Source organism: Notothenia rossii (assembly GCF_949606895.1).
Source record: "Notothenia rossii genome assembly, chromosome: 6".
Classification (NCBI taxonomy): Eukaryota; Metazoa; Chordata; class Actinopteri; order Perciformes; family Nototheniidae; genus Notothenia; species Notothenia rossii.
In genome coordinates, this window is record NC_136909.1 from 78,263,551 (window position 1) to 78,279,710 (window position 16,160).

General features: G+C 41.1%; 2 protein-coding genes across 6 annotated transcripts; one reads left to right on the top strand and one right to left on the bottom strand.

Moving 5' to 3' along the window:
- Window positions 1–28: 28 nt before the first annotated feature.
- Window positions 29–10,388, top strand: fam149b1 (family with sequence similarity 149 member B1). 5 transcript variants are annotated; one of them, XM_079687980.1, is made up of 16 exons: window positions 29–531; window positions 1,282–1,398; window positions 1,964–2,108; window positions 4,015–4,163; window positions 4,280–4,423; window positions 4,840–4,989; window positions 5,066–5,247; window positions 5,339–5,481; window positions 6,442–6,510; window positions 6,953–7,065; window positions 7,340–7,564; window positions 8,401–8,479; window positions 8,658–8,783; window positions 8,994–9,084; window positions 9,806–9,943; window positions 10,025–10,388. In XM_079687980.1, the coding sequence occupies exons 1-16, from the start codon at window positions 485–487 to the stop codon at window positions 10,105–10,107; spliced, it is 2,001 nt and encodes a 666-aa protein (XP_079544106.1). In that variant the 5' UTR covers window positions 29–484; the 3' UTR covers window positions 10,108–10,388. The 5 variants fall into 5 exon arrangements, with proteins under 5 accessions (XP_079544106.1, XP_079544104.1, XP_079544107.1 ...); XM_079687978.1 differs by having other exon boundaries at window positions 30–531; window positions 8,353–8,479; XM_079687979.1 differs by having other exon boundaries at window positions 32–531; window positions 8,353–8,479; window positions 8,994–9,075.
- A 1,326-nt stretch (window positions 10,389–11,714) lies between these two features.
- On the bottom strand, window positions 11,715–15,370 carry dnajc9 (DnaJ (Hsp40) homolog, subfamily C, member 9). The gene is made up of 5 exons (XM_079687986.1): window positions 15,000–15,370; window positions 13,001–13,141; window positions 12,404–12,658; window positions 12,167–12,253; window positions 11,715–12,084 (listed from the first exon to the last, which is right to left on the bottom strand). Exons 1-5 carry the CDS (start codon window positions 15,171–15,173, stop codon window positions 11,977–11,979), a joined length of 765 nt encoding a protein of 254 aa, XP_079544112.1. The 5' UTR covers window positions 15,174–15,370; the 3' UTR covers window positions 11,715–11,976.
- Between the last annotated feature and the right edge of the window lie 790 nt (window positions 15,371–16,160).

Sequence of the window (16,160 nt, forward strand, 5' to 3'; positions counted from 1 at the left end):
AATCCATTTCCCATGAGGCAGCGGGCTTACGGAACTGCGTATCCATGACAGCCGTATTATTGTTGTTGGTGGTGCTAACATTAGCAAGACAATCCTTTGAGGTGGAGATAGCTAGCTCCACTAACATTATACTGAAGATGTAAACCTATTATTTTTTAATTGGCCAATTTATTGTAACAAGTTTTATCTAACTGGAAATGCCTTTCGGGGAATTACACAATGTTGCCCGTGCCTTGTTGGGGTTGTATTCGTCCGTTCATGTAACGTTAGCTAGCTTGTTTTTAGACGTAGCCTCCTCCTATTAGTTGAAGAAACAACGTTAGCATCCTTAGCCACTTCCAGCTTTCCTTCACTAACTAAGGGTGTTTATCTGCCGTCGAGAGGAGATGTCACATCCCCTTCTAAACTGTTCCTGGCGAGGCGAGGACGTGGAGGTGAGGATGAGAGACGAGGGCTTGAGCCTATAAAACGGAGACAAGGGAGGATGATTTCACGATACAACAGAAAACCTGTATCCCACAAACTTGAGATGTGAGTATGGAAAATAAAGGGTTTGAGCTGGATTATGTACTGTAGCAGTTCTCTGTAAACACGTTTTCCCAGCTGTCAGAGGCTGAGTGCTTTTATTACACACTGGAGGAAAGTAAAGGACTATCAGATGACAATGTAAAATAATATTTGTATTGATCTAGTTCATGAAAGTCTATATGTTCCACCAAGGTCTGTTGCCTGGTTTGGACAGTACGTGTTAGGATGAGTTAGAAACCCTTAAAAACAAAAGCCCACCGAAATGAATGTGAAATATAAACATACATAAATACCAGTGTCATTAAAAAATATACAAGTATAGGAAGATGTCGATTTCTTGGAATCCTGCAAAAACCAAACCCCATCCAAGAGACAAGGAATTGTCTCAATGACATACATGTCTTTTGGGGTTATTATGCAATTGTGAACTATTAACAAAGTAAATACTAAAACTATAATGTAAATCTGTATTCTTACATCTTGAGGTATGTCTGAAAGACTTGATTTATATTTAAAGGGATAACCCATGCAAAACCTCAACAACATCCTTTATATTATTTGCACATCTTACTTTGTTTTACTCCTGACTGGACTCAACCACTTGGAAGACAATCAGCCGCTATGTTATAATGGTTACTGTAAGCCCATCGCTGACACTAAACACACCGCTGTTGGCCTCTGCAATATGTGATAACAAATGTAATTTTGTATTACAATATTTTGAATAATGGTTTCAATCTGTCATGTTTGCAGTCGCGGGTTGTCTCGCAGCAGCCTGGACCACCACCCTCTCCCAGAGGAAGCAGACGATAACCAGACGCCTCAGCGATACCTCCATGACCTCCAGGAAGCTGTCTCCGCTCACAACAGGTAACTTCTGGCAACCCGGGCTTGTCTTTGCATAAAATAAACAATGATAACTTCAGGGTAACGACAAGATGAAACTACTAGCAGCTAGAAAACAAACATACTCTTTATTTTAAACTCATTTTGTAATCTCACACCACCTTGAGTGGACAGCTGATTCTCAAAGCTCTCTCAATGTGAAACAAGACACCCAGAAGCAGTGGATTAATTGATGTCACATTGCCTCCTTAAGATGTGCGGTTAAAAGAATAAATTATGAGTCAGGCTGTTAGAATATTCAATTACTTTGACATTTGCCCTTTATTTTCCACTTTGAAACCCTGCCTTTTGATTATGTCATCAAGTAAGATTCAGGCATCCACATAACATAGACCTGCTTTATATGTTACATAGAGAATCCAGGTGTTTGAATATACTTGTTAAATGAATATGGTATATGTGGAACAGAAAAAGGTTTGATGTAGAAAGAGGAAGGGTTGGAACTATGAATCAGAAACCCCTAAATGTAACAAACATTTCTTCTCAAACTTGACATAAACCTCACAACCTTCTTGTCATGTATACGCAGCTCAGAGACGTCGGCTGCCTCGGGACACTATGACTGTCCCACCGTCATCTCAGTAGACTCCAACCAGTCGTGGTCAGCCATCCACAGCTCCACAGGCACTGGCATCTCCACAGAGAGGAGCTCTGTTTTCTCCTGGGGCTACGATGTAAGTGTGAACCTCAGATCCCACTGATGATGACAGCATGAATGTGACTGTCACACAGAAAACATACTCAAGCGTGCACACAGAGCATTGTTTGTTCTTCTAGCCTTGTTTCATCGTCTATTGCAAAGATGCAAAAGCAATCCACATATTTTCAGATTTTGATTGACTCAACCGTGTAGAACCGTTCACTGTATCCTAATGTCCATGCCTTCATTGTCGGCTACTTCTTTCTATATGCAATGCGCGTGTAGTAGCTTTTTAACCTTATCCATACACAAGCCACTGAGGGATGGGAACCAGAGAACTAAGTTCGGACGCGTGTTCCATTTATTTTTATTTATTTATTCATTTATTTAACAGGGACAGTGCACATTAATGAACATTTCTGTAAATGTGCCAGAGTTAGCCAAGAGGCTATTTTTCATCTGTAGTCCCTGGACAGATTTTAAAAGTCAACCTAAAACACATTTCTTTTTAAACAATAAATACAATACATTTAAAACATGCAACAGACATTACTGGGATACTTAAATAAAACAATTTAAAATACAGAACATAAAACAAAACAAATAAAACAAAACAAAAGAACATGTTAAAACACAGGCAGTGGGTTGCAAGGAGCAGAAGATTGGGTCAGTGTTGGCAGAGCTGATTCCTCACTAACCATATTTTGAGTTTTGATTTAAATAAAGTGAATGTGGTCTGGTCTCTGATTGGAGGTGGGATTGAGTTCCATTGCTGAGCAGCTTTAACAGAAAATGAAGACTGACTGAAATAACTTTTTCTGAGTGGAATAATGCAATCTCCTCTCGCTGCACCTCTTGTTACCATAGTTGCAGTTGTGCGTATGTTAATAAACTGTCTAAGAGGAGGTGAGGTAAGGCCGTTGGCAATCTTGTAAAAAAGGCAAGCGTTTGCATGTTTAATGAGGTTTTCCCGGCTTAGCAAGTTGTATTTTTTGAGTATTGGGCAGTGATGCGAAAAAACAGATTTTTTGTCCAGTATTTTGAGTGTTTGTTTGTGCAATGACTCCAGTGGTTTTAATGTTGTTGTCCAGATGACAAAACAATGTCCATACGAGTGTATATCTTTCAATCCATCGATCCATTTATTTTGTTGTCCATATAGCCTTTCGGTTACCATTCAGATACCAATATATGCACGCCAGTCAATACAAACAGGTTTAACATACAGCTCATATTAACAAGGCTTCTACCGACACGGTCGAAAACTGTTTGCTTCCGTCCCAAAACACCTGCACCTGATCACCCAGTGATTACATTTATACACACACACACACACACACACACACACACACACACACACACACACACACACACACACACACACACACACACACACACACACACACACACACACACACACACACACACACACACACACACACACACACACATACACATACACACACACAAGTGAATACTCCATCTTGTGTAGAAAGTTGGAACTGTATCATTAATTAAACAGATAAAATACAAACAAAGACACATGTCATGCATTATGGCTCCAACAGCGCGATTCCACTGGGTATTTGTTTGTTATTATGCAGTGCTTTCTAACCTCTTCTAGTTCTACAAAACTTTTTCTAGGACTCAATGATTTATTTAGTTTATGGTCCTCAAGCTGCTTCTGAGACAGTAGAACATTCCTGCTTGACCACAAAGGCATACACACCTCACAAAGGGCCACAGGGGGCCAATCATTCAAAACCTAGAAGCTTGCTATGAGATAGAAAAACAGAAGGAATGTCGACGTGATGCAAATAACTGATGAGCAGACTGAAAGAAGCAGCCGTCAATCATAGAGACAGTGTATGAGAACAGAGGAATAACTAGCTCTGCTGTCTGCCTGTGTCTCCTTCCCTTTTTGTTTTTCTGTCCCATAGGAGTTCGACAAGGCGGCGTCACGGCAGGTGCAGCAGATGTTTGAGGAGATCGACAAAGAGCTGTACGAGGGGAGAGGCAGCGGGGGGGGGATACTCCAGGGGCTGCAGGAGGAATGTCAGCAGTGGGCCACACGGTTCCCTCATCTTCGGTATCCTATCCTTGAGCCTTTACTTTGCAGTGGTAGTGTGATCAGAGATGAATGTCGATAGCGGAGACCAAGCATCATTGTTTGACTGAAATATTCATTGTGTGTGTTTCACTCAGGATCCTGGGGTCTCAGCTGATGTGTCCCAGTGACGAGGGCTTCCAGTGGTACGCTGTTTCAGGGAAAGGCAGCTCCGCCAGCAGCGCATCAGTCGGCAAAGAGAGCGCTGTGAAGTCCCAGGAGAAAGACAAGAGTGTCGCAGAGTAAGTTGTAACTGCACTGACACTGAAACGTGTTAGAAACATCTCCTTGGTGTCAGGATCTACTTTCTGTGCTTCATTACCTAAAACAACGTGTCAGAAATGTTTGCGTGACTATCTCTAGTGGCTGTTGCAAGTTGTTAAGATGCATCGCTGAGTTTCACTTAAGAAAACCATTACATAAAGGAGTTTGTGTTATGTCTCCATTCAGTGTGTTTTAGTGTAATGTCTCTCTGCTGTTAAGCCTGTTGTCAACTAGGTTAGAGTTGATTTATTATTTATAGCGAACATACAGGATGTGTAGGCTTTTGTCTGTACGCTTACCCTATTGAGGTGCTTACCCCCAACAAATGAATGGGGAGAAAGTCCAGAATAGGACATATGCACTTACCTATGTGTTTTCTTGTCTTGGGCTAAAGGTTGAATGTGCAGGGCAGGAGAGCGGCGCTGGTCGCGTCCTCTGCACATCTGGACGAGCCTCCTGGCCCCTCCAGATGTCACGATAAGCCCAGAGTGATTGAGGTGGAGGGTCTGATGGAGGAATATCTGGCTTTTGATAGCAGGGACTTGTGAGTAGATCACTTTTATCCAGTAATATGAATCCCAGGTGTTCACATACAGTAATACTTTATCTTTCTACTGCAGAGAGGACGAGTGGGAGAAGGACTTTTCCGAGTCAGCTCGAAGGCACCACACTCTACCACCTGTCTCTCCTTACCGGTGTCGCCGTCAGGCCGTGCTCGACCTGCTGTTCGACGATGTGTGGCAGGAGCTGGTTGGCTGGATGAAAGCGCTGGTTCAGCGTCACTGGGAATGCTGCACTTCAAGTAGGGCGCTAAGTTTATATATTTCACATGCGTTAACTTAAACTGTTCTTGCCTACCGTATTTGGAAGTGTTTTTTATTTGTGATTGGCAGATGATGAAATGATTTCCGGGAGGTTAAGCCCCGTGCAGCCAGACTCCCAGAATCCCTTCATGCTGCTCTCCATGCTGCCCACGATGCTGCCCAAACTGGGTCAGAGCAGGGTGCCCCCGCTCACAGCTGGCCTGCAGTACCAGGTTAGTGATATACAAGGGAGAGGGAGGGGGGGGGTTAGAGGCAGCAGGGGGCGTCTGGGGCGTTAGACAGGGAGATTCATTTCACTTTCATCACTGTCTGCATTTTCAGGAGGTCAATTCAAATGTATTAAAATGTCATCCATTAGATGCAATGAAACACATGTAATAATGATAACAGGAAATATACATGGGTTTATAAGATGGGACTCACATTGTGTGTTCAAACCAAAGTTTGCATTTCATCTTGAGCTCACTCCTGGGGGCGACTGTGGCTGTGAGGGAGTGCGGTCGTCTTTCAACCAGAAGGTTGTGGGTTCGATCCCAGCCCATGCAGTCAACATGTCGATGTATCCTTGGTCAAGATACTTAACCCTGAGTTGCTCCCGATGGCATGGCCAACGGTGTGTGAATGTGTGTGAATGTTAGGTCCTAGAGTAAGGTACACTGCTCTGTATGAATGGGTGTGAATGGGTGAATGACATGTAGTATGTAAAGTGCTTTGAGGGGTCTTAAAGACTGGATAAAGCGCTATATAAGTACAGTCCATTTACCATTTACCATTCCTGTAATATATAACATGAAAAGAAAATGCTGTTTGTAGTAAAAGACATGTCTTATATAAAAAAAATGTTCATCTTTCCTACCTGTGAGGTGTTAGCAGGCTTTACGTGTTTCGACTGTCCACAAATGATTCAGATCCTTTTCACTCCTGCCTGTTGCAGTCTTCCAATGCTTCCAGTTCATTAACCTGTATCACTGTTTTCTCTCCTTCCCTCTTTACTCTCTGCCCTTCACCTTGCCTATGTGCTTTGTGTACCCTTTGATTCTTTCCTCTATGTTTCCCTTTCCTTATGTCATACACCTTTCCTTTTTCTTCCTGTCTTTATGTATCCACTCTTCTACCTTTGTTCCTTCTATATCCACTGTCTTCCTTCGGTCACAACTTTTTCCCTTTTTAAGAACACAAAGTCAAGGGGCTCAAAGCACATGTCCAGACGAAAATCCAAAAAGCAGAAAAGGCCCTCCGCTGTATGTAACACCCTCACTTCCAGCCAGATTGGTGGCTCGTTATTTGTATCTCTAGATGAAATGTGCTTGTGCCTGTTGATTAACCACCGTTTATCTTGATTAACTGCAACATAAGTTTTTTATTTCCTTCCACAAGGAGAGTGTTGGAATATTTGTTTTGCTAGATATTGCTTTTTTTTGGTGTTGTGAATGTTATTTGTGGTTGTTAGCAGATATGGGGCCCTCCTGACATCACTGCATGATAAATAACCTTTTCTTTGACAATATGTTGTATTGAACATAAAAAAAAAAACTAACCATGTAGCCACTGGCTTAAAAAAAAGAAGTGTATTTGACCTGCATTTTCTTCTATATGATGTCCTTACCTCTCTCTAAATGATTCCTTTACTTTTTCCTTTTATCCCTGTCCTGCCACCCTCTCTCCCCCACACTGTTTCCACAGACTGGGAGGGTGGCGGTAGCAGCAGCAGCGACCCAGCACAACCTGAATGACCTCATCGTGATCCACAGCATCCCACTGCAGCAGAGGAACCTCAGTGTGCTGGAGAGAAACCAGTATGCACACATTTTACCCTTTTAATCAATGATACCGAAATGTACATTTATTTCTAAAATCAATGACACATTCTTCTCACATTTTTAAATTCATACTACCTTTTAATATTTATTTGGAAATTGAATGTGGCATTTATGTCTTATAGTCGATCGATACACATAATAGAAGGACATAGCCTCACTTGAGCCATGTTTTTGTCCCTGTTCTGAACATGTTGTTTGGAAAGATTACACAGTGAGTTGGCAGCATGATGTATCTCCTCCCCCCCCACAGGGAGCCAGAGGAGCGGGCCCCTCACAGACCGGGCTCCAGCGTGGTCCCCTCCAGCAAACCTCGCCTCCGCCGGGCCTTGGAGCAGAGCTCGTCCTCGCTCTCCCGCCCGGCACAGTCTGCCCGGCGCAGAAACCCTCCCCCCCGAACCCTCCTGCCACTGGTTCCCAGCCTGAGTCAGTCGTGCGCGGCGGGATCCATGGATGAGGTCATCCGCGGGACACGACTGTGAGTAGAGGCATCATGGGAACCCCGCCAGCCCCACCCAAACTCCTATCTAGCTTTCGAGTCTCTTTCTCCTCTACGGTAACTGAAGGGGTGCAGAGGCAGATTACTTTGAAAACAGACTCCCTTTTAACTTGAGCCTTATGGCTCTGTGCAGGAGAATAATGGGATAGGAGGGAGGTAGATGGAAGCAGATAGGCTGACAGAAGTTTTATGTGTGATGCTAACTTCACAGCTGAACTTGTTATGAACCTGAAAGTGTTTTTGTGTTAACTGTGCCACATACTTTTCCTTTCACACAGAATGTCACTGCTTCTGCAAAATTCAGCAACTACCCTACCTAAATACCTAATGTTAACTCAGTGAGCACATTTATCACATTCCCCCCTACTAGTACACTCAATTGTACAAGTATGAAAGTAGCATCTTCTCATCTAACGTAAATTAGTGAATTTCCAAAATACTAAACTATTCCTTTTTGTATCATATTTCTGTTTCTGTAGCATCTGTAACTGGGGGAGTTCAACATGTTGCAGCACTGTGGCAAAATAATTCATTACAGCACTAAAGAACAAACATTATCTATATTTATAAAATCACATGTGTTCTTTATCTATCAACACTATCACAACAAGTAAAGTTCTAACTTAGCATTCATACTGACACCTAAGCTGTGAATATGAACAACTCCTACGGCCTTTTCACAAAGAAGTACATGTTTGTGTCATAGATGCAGCGAAGAACAATCTGTCCATTGTTATTGTCTTTAAGTGTGTTTCATTGGTCCACAGACCCACAGCCAGCGACCGCCTGACCTCCCCGCTGCTTACCCCTCTCAGCAGGAACACACTTCTTCCCCCCATCAGCACTGGAGAGCCTGAGTCTTCTCACTCAGGGCAGCAGTCCAAACATGCACAGGTGAGGACAGAAACACCTACACTCACAAAGAAAAATGTGTTAAATCGCTGAATGGAAACACAGATTAGGTTCGAATAAATCGACCAGCAAAACAAGCGTATTGTAGCATCTATCAAAAGCAGTGCACCATATGTGACCAACTTTTTAAAGACTCTATATTTATCCTTTATTTGACCAGCGTCAGAAAGGCCTAGCCAGCCGCGCCCACAGTGCTATAAATGACGAAGCTGGCAGTTCAATACCGAGGGATCGTCACCACCTGCTGGACGTCTTCTCTCGCCCCAACACCACTCACACTTACAGGGTGAGAGGCTCTTTTTCTAGCAAAACATACGCCCATGCTCTATGATTTAGTTTCTTTCTATAGAGTGAAACATTTTTTTATTGTGTCCTATGAAGGAGGGTGTTTAATACATTTATGTTCTGTATTTGGTTGTCAAAAGAAGGGTCATTTTTAGTGTTTTGAGTATCAAAGATAGTGCTTTTAAGTTTTAACCCATGTCTTTTTTTTCAGTCGGATACTCCATACCGGCGTTCCTTCACAGTATTGGACAATATCGGGCAGGGGCGGACAGGCAGAGCTTCTGTGGCCACAGGTCAGAAATGTAACTTGAATAGTACATATATATATATATGTATATATGTATATAAGAACAAGAAAATGCTCCTGGTAAAAAATAATGTGAATGTTGTATGCTACAGTGGCTCCCAACCCTTTTTATCTGACTATCCGCCACCACAACTAATGTTCATGTTAAAATTGTATTCTAGCGATCAGCTTCAAGTGTTTATCTATAATGCTTTTAGCCTATTGCAACTATGTATGCACTACTTTAAGCTAAATGTGTCAACTGTTATCCATAGCTTAACATTTCAACTATTTATCCATATTTTGAATGTTTATCCCCTAGTTTCACTTATACTTAAGCAATAGCTCACTACAGGCCGTGGTATATGGTCATTATATCACAGCTAAGGGGCGTGGCTCGGCCCAACGCGAAGCTTTGTTAGTTAGTTAGTTTCGTAACAGCTGTAACAGTTGTAGCTTTTCTCAGACGCGGAGGGATACATGACTTGTGAAAAGTAACTACAATTCTACCCGTGATATACGCTCCTTATATCACGGCTAAGAACCAATCAGATTGCTTGATTTGACTTCTCCGTTTTATAATGAATAGTTGGATCTTCCATCAACCTGTTTTGTCACTCTTAATGCTCTGCCTGTACTTTAACTGTACATGGCCAGTGCCTATGTAGTAAGAAATATGTATTTTGGATTAAATCAATTGATAACTTATGCATTCAATTATTCATTCATTCCACCAGACTCACTTGGAATCGGCGTGACCGGCGTCAGTCTTGGCATCAGCAGCTCATCTTTCTTGGACTCGTTTTCCCACCACCCCTTGGGGCACTTGCCCATCAAAGACGAAGAGGAGCCAGACCCACAAGCCCCCGTCCCAGGTCGGTAGATTAAAGCAGAGGAACCTTCCAGAGTTCAGTATCTTTCTTAACTTGAGATTTTTCCCTTCCTCTACCCCGCAGCGCCTCTGATGCCTGTGTCCGTCCCGTCTCGGTCTTACACCAGGGGGGGCGTCTCATCCCGAGCCAGCAGACCCGGTTTGTAGTTCGCCTCCAGACCCTTCAGCCATGGACCTTTACTCAAAACTCTGTGACCACTAAACTTTTTTTTTTTTACAGAAGTAGCAGAATTTTTATTTCACATAATGCTGCTTGATTAAGTTTTTGTTAAGAGGCCTATTTTTGTATTTCAGGAATCAGCTTATGTGGCTGCCAAACACACAGTAACATCGTATTGTACAGTATGAGGCGTATGCGTGGATATTTGTATGTGTGATCTGAATGTGTATATATTTATTTAAATGTGAATGATAAGTTAATAATCCTCCATGGTGTGTTGTTTTACTGGTAAATGACTATGCAGGGAATAACACATTCACGCAGACAGGGATATAGAGTGCCACAGTGACGCGTCCTAAAACCCGGACGTAAACTCCTTCCGGTTCCTTCGACAAAAACCAATGCAATTTCTCCATAGGATATAAATCTATTGATTAGATTTATGATTAGAAAATTATAAAAGTAGGGTAGACATGTGGATATTATCCGGCTGAACAAAACGTGATCTGTCTCTTCAATTTGGTTAACCACAGACCTCATTTCGAGCTATTTTCCAAAATCCTATGGAGAAATTGCATTGGTTTTTGTCTAAGGAACCGGAAGTGGTAAAATGCTAACTTACTTCCGGGTTTTAGGACGCGTGGCACTCTAGAGATTCTAGATTCTAGGATACAAATTAAAAAGCACTTTTTCTCTCTCTGATGCAACATCAGAGTTTAGTACTGTATCTTTTATAAGGACAACATTTTCAACCGCCTTGTGCAAAAAAAAAAAACTTGCGTACACAAAAAAGAAATGCCATCTTGACTTTTTTTTGCCTTTCCCTCCATTGAAGCGGTTTCATCATAAATCAGAAGAGGGATTTGGGTGGTTGAACATCTCTGCAGGTCACATGCTTTACCTACTACTAGGGCTGCTCAATGAATCGTATTTTAATCGTAATTACGATTTCGGCTTGCAACGATTACGACCAACGTAATCAAAATAAAACGATATACTGTTCAATTTTTTCCCAATAAATCGATGTTTTCAAAGTAAATGGATAATGAGGCGTGTGGTGCAGTGGGTGGTGCGTTGGTTTTCGGATCAGGGGGTCACATGTCGTTGTGTCCCCGGGCAAGACACTTCACCCCAAATTGCTCCTGTGGGGATTGTCCACAGTATTGAGTATGTAAGTGGCTTTGGATAAAAGCGTCTAACATGTGACATGTAATGCATAATCGTGATATCAATTATTGACCCAAATAATCGAGATAATGATTTTTGCCATAATCGAGCAGCCCTACCTACTACACATCAATATAATGTAGGAATACAAGAGGCAGGTATAAGGAACTATGTAAATAACTAAAGGATTCATTCATGTCTGTACTGCAGTGTGTCTAAAGTACATTTCATCACCTGAGCAAAGAGACGCTTTGACAGGTATCGTCAGGGTTACTGCACAAAGGTTAGTCTCCCCTTCATTAGTTATTAAAATAATGTATCGGACAGCCATGCAACACGAGTGACAAAACTTGAAAATCAAAACTTTTCTTGGATGCATTTTCTTTGATTCTATTTTATACACAAATAAAAAAAACTGTACAAACGATGTATATAAAATATGAATTTATTTGTGTTTTATGAAGACTTTAACAATAAAAGACAAACATGACAAGAAATTAAGGTTGCATTTACATTTTGATAAGGGTTACTTTAAATTTGAATTACAACAGAAAAAGGCTAGATAAAGGACAAGACGGGAACCGCTCAACTGCAGCCAATCAGACATGATTTATTAATATAAAAGGGTGTCTTTTAGAGTGCTGCTTTTTATCTTAATACTTTCTCCAATAACCACAGCTGCCTGCTTTTCACTTTTTTGATTTCTTTCCTTTTTGGGGCCCACTTTTTTTGCAGTGTTTTGCTTCAAGGTCAGACAGGAAACTGTTGAAATTCTGCTCTCTGGACTTCTGTTTTTGCTGGAAAGAAATAATGAAAAGATGGTTATTAAAAGAAAGAAAATCAACCCGCAAAAAACTATTTCATACATGCAACTATTACCTTAAGCATCATCACAAGACTGTCATCCTCATCGCCGAGGCCCATCTCTTTCTGCATTTCTTCTGCTTCCTGTCGCTCTTTATTAGCCTGGAAGGTCAATTGCAATAAACTGAGTTTACGTCATAAGTGGAAATGTGGTAGCATCTTCCCGTTTGCAACACTAACTAAACAAATCTAGACATTAATAGAATATGAGCTGTGAGGATTTAGTGGCTCTACCGCCAACACATTTCTCACCCTCTTCCTACGAGCCTTCTTCTTCTTATCACTCTCCTTCGTGAATGCTGGAAACGATTGGACTTCTTCGCTATCGATGGCCGCCTGGATGATGCCGCAGAGCCGGGGCTCATCCTCCTGAGAGCAGCACATGGCCGAGGCTATGATGACGTCCATGTTTCCCTGGTGCTGCACATACAGCTGGATCACATCCTTCCGCTCCTCATCAGAGCCCTTGTATTTATTCTCAAACTCGAGGATGTCCTGTACGGTAATCTAGGAGATGGAGAGAAACAACACATAAGACAGGTTGCTTCACAAGGCAACACATTTATATTATGTGCAAAGCTGCTAAAAATAAACTAGCAGAACATATTAAGTGTGCAATATTCCACCATTATCCCTGGGTACAATGACGTTGTAGGTTTTTAATTTGTTGTTCCATGGAAGGTGCAGTGACACATCCCCACCTTCTGTTTATCAACTAAAATAAAACTCCTGTAATAGACGTGAATCACTCCGGATCTCACATAACATGTATAACACAAAGCAATGTGTGTGACTCATTATTAAGTCACTTTAATACCAATAAAGAAAACACCAGCTGTGATGCCGTACCTTGGGGAAGAGCAGTCTCCAGTAATCTCCCCAGCAGCGGTCTTCACTCAGGGCGTCAGACTCTTCATCGACCACCCCCTGCTCATCGTAAACAGCTCTCTGCTCCGTATCGCTCAGCACGGCGTACAGCTTCCCCAACACCTGCAGTCAGATGAGCCTTGATCATACACACAACACTGTACTATAGATTTTACAAGTAATATAAAATAGGATGGGGAGGTTGAAGTGAACTATTGATATTATCAGCTTTAAAAAGCCATATGTAAGGTTTAGTATATATGACAATACAACAAGGCAAAGTTAAACCTATTATGCAAAATGCACTTTTTCATGTCCTTTCTACATCAACATGTGTCCCCTCTGTGTAAAGAGATTCTGAAAGTTTCAGGAAAAAAGATTTGCACACTTTTTGTCCTGATCCATTTATATAAAAACCTGTGTGAAAATGAGCTGATCAGATTTTGGCCACTTTATGATGTCATAACGGTTTTTTGGCTTGTGTAACCATTAGCCAATCACCAACCAAGGTAGCGCCCCCCCCCCCCCTTATATCCTGAATCTCCTCCTAGAGCAGGGGTTCCCAAACTTTTCAGCCCGCAACCCCCAAAATAACAGTGCCAGAGACCCCCTGTCGACGGGGGGGGGGGTCCACTGGTTAAGTGGTCATTGGTATGAAAAAGTTTGAGAAACACTGCGCTAGTGGATTGTCAAAGGGGGAGCCTCGTTGCGGGGGAATTATACAGATGGCTAGTCCGCCCCTGAAAATGTCTATGCAAACGTTATTATTAATAATCTATTTTTTTTTTTACAAATTATACAAATAATTAATCTATTTTTTTTAATATATATATATTTTTTAATTTTCCATTTTTATTTTGTAATCATCTCGCGACCCCCACTTTGGGAACCCCTGTCCTAGAGCACCATTGTGTTCGTTGTAACCAAATATTTCTCAGAGGGGCGTGGGGAGTGGCTCCTTATTTTCATCTAAAGTAACAGACAGAGAATCAGCACTTTTGAAACAGAGGGGATTATGGGATGCTGCAATGATCAGTTTGGTATTTCGAGCCAAACACTTCAGAGACATGTTTTGTATATAACTGAGACCTATAATATATTAATGAAAAACAGTATAATAGGGGACCTTTACAAATATAAAGATTTAGCTGTAATACAGTGGAAGACATTTCTTTCATTTCTAAGGTTGTATGTTTAGCCATTATGGCCCTTTGTCCCTGGAACAGTCTGCTTGAGGATCTGAGGGAATTTATTTTTTAAAGAAACCATAACTTTTTACTCTTGCTTTAATAAGGTGCCTATTCATTTGTTGCATAAGTTCCTAATCATTGGTTGGGTATCAACTACTGGGTATCTTTTTTTCTATCCAAGTGACTTTAATTTTACAATTTGTATTCTTGCTTAATTATTTATACAATTTGTTGCCAGTGTTATTACAAATGTATTTAATGAGACAGGCAATTCTAACTGGAATTTTTGTTCATGCATACAGCTTTTAAACTGCGTTTTGAAAAAGTTATACCACACTTTACAGCATATTATAAGAGATTGTGATGTAAAATTACATGTAGTATTTGATCCAATTCGCTATCCAGTCATGTAACGATTGTTGAAATCAGATTTAGGACCATTGTGGTGTTTTTACCGAAGAGTAGACAGCTGGAAAACCGGAAGGTCCTTCATAATATACAGCCATACATGACTAGTCTATTTTGCACCTAGCTACAAGTAAACCAAAGCTCTTACAAAAACGTACTTAATCAATGTATCAGTCGGAATACGATCTCCAAAACCTCCATGCTTCTCTACAAATAGCACAAACGCATGACTAAGTCTATATATTATGATCGGCATCAAGCTAGTTATTGTACATAAAGGGAGTTAGTAATTGAAGCTAAAGTAAGTTAAATTAGCTGTTAGCTCGCTAGTGACGCTAACATGTGTTCATAGTGGCTGATAGCCAACATCCAGGAGAGTTAACCTGAAATTTCTCCGTGGCCAGCGGGTCTTCAGGAGCCCGGTCCGGGTGGACTTTCAGCGACACTTTGTAGTAGCTCCTGCGAATCTCCTTCTCGCTTGCCTCCTTGTTGATGCCCAGCACCTCGTACAGGTTGGAGGACTTGAACAGCTCCTCGCACCGCTCGAGCAAACCCATCCTGACAGCTTGGTCTGAGAACGTTAATCCGGTAAAGTATATACTCTAAAAGGGTCTCTACGATGTTTTACAGTTTATTTCTATGTTAAACGAGTCGTATTTTCTTCTGCCTTCCCTTTGTTTGCATATCAATTTGGCGCGCTGGCCTGTCACATTCAGCCGTACGCACAGCGACGTGCTTACGTAACGACCACAGACGTCATCTCATTGGTTCCCATCAGCGCCATATAGAGAGAATTATTATCTATTATATGGCTCTGGTTCCCATGATCAGACTCGTCAGACTATGTAATAAGGATTCAGTATCACAGATTTTCCTTCAAATATGAAAGAGATGAGACTTTACAACAGATGAAGGTAGGCTTTTGGGAAAAAATGATTTACGTTCTTGAAGATAGTATTTATTTGTATAAATAAATAGATATACAAATTAATATGATCTGCCATTTATCAGGTGTCAACAAGTTTAACAAAACCTGACATGAATACAAGCCTCTAGAGTAGACACTACAACATCAATATTGATTATTAATTAATTTGAATTAAATTGAATATATATTTACACTCATGACTATTTACTGACATACTGACATTATGTACTTGAAGTATCAATAATTCTAAATTATTGTGATTATTAAAGTGTGTGAATGTCCGAGGTAATATCTGATCCGTCTCATTCAGCCTTTATGTTGCTACTTGGTAAAAATAAGTTATTACTTGAAAGATGTTTCTTTAAGAAAGATGATAACCTCGCAAGGCAGGCTACTACTAGGGTTACCATGATGGAAACAATATTAAAGTGTCCCTTTCCTTCAACCTTTGAATTAAATGGCATATATTGGTAAGGCACTAAGTTTCCCAGATCTATTACAGTAAGAATGTAAGCTTTTAGCAATCAATTTGGTAAAATAATCACATTTATAAATGAGTTATACATTTATAATAAGTCTTATTTGCATACATGCAGCACTCAGTCAAGGACATACA

What these genes read in the sequence shown, in the direction of transcription:
- fam149b1 (XM_079687978.1), top strand. Translation starts at nt 485, where the DNA reads ATGATTTCACGATACAACAGAAAACCTGTATCCCACAAACTTGAGAT. An exon ending in AAAGACAAGAGTGTCGCAGA is followed by an intron (nt 4,424 to 4,839) that starts GTAAGTTGTAAC and finishes CTTGGGCTAAAG; the next exon opens with GTTGAATGTGCAGGGCAGGA. An exon ending in AGTGTGCTGGAGAGAAACCA is followed by an intron (nt 7,066 to 7,339) that starts GTATGCACACAT and finishes CCCCCCCCACAG; the next exon opens with GGAGCCAGAGGAGCGGGCCC.
- dnajc9 (XM_079687986.1), bottom strand. Translation starts at nt 15,173, where the DNA reads ATGGGTTTGCTCGAGCGGTGCGAGGAGCTGTTCAAGTCCTCCAACCTG. An exon ending in TGGCCACGGAGAAATTTCAG is followed by an intron (nt 13,142 to 14,999) that starts GTTAACTCTCCT and finishes ATCTGACTGCAG; the next exon opens with GTGTTGGGGAAGCTGTACGC. An exon ending in AGAAGGCTCGTAGGAAGAGG is followed by an intron (nt 12,254 to 12,403) that starts GTGAGAAATGTG and finishes TTGACCTTCCAG; the next exon opens with GCTAATAAAGAGCGACAGGA.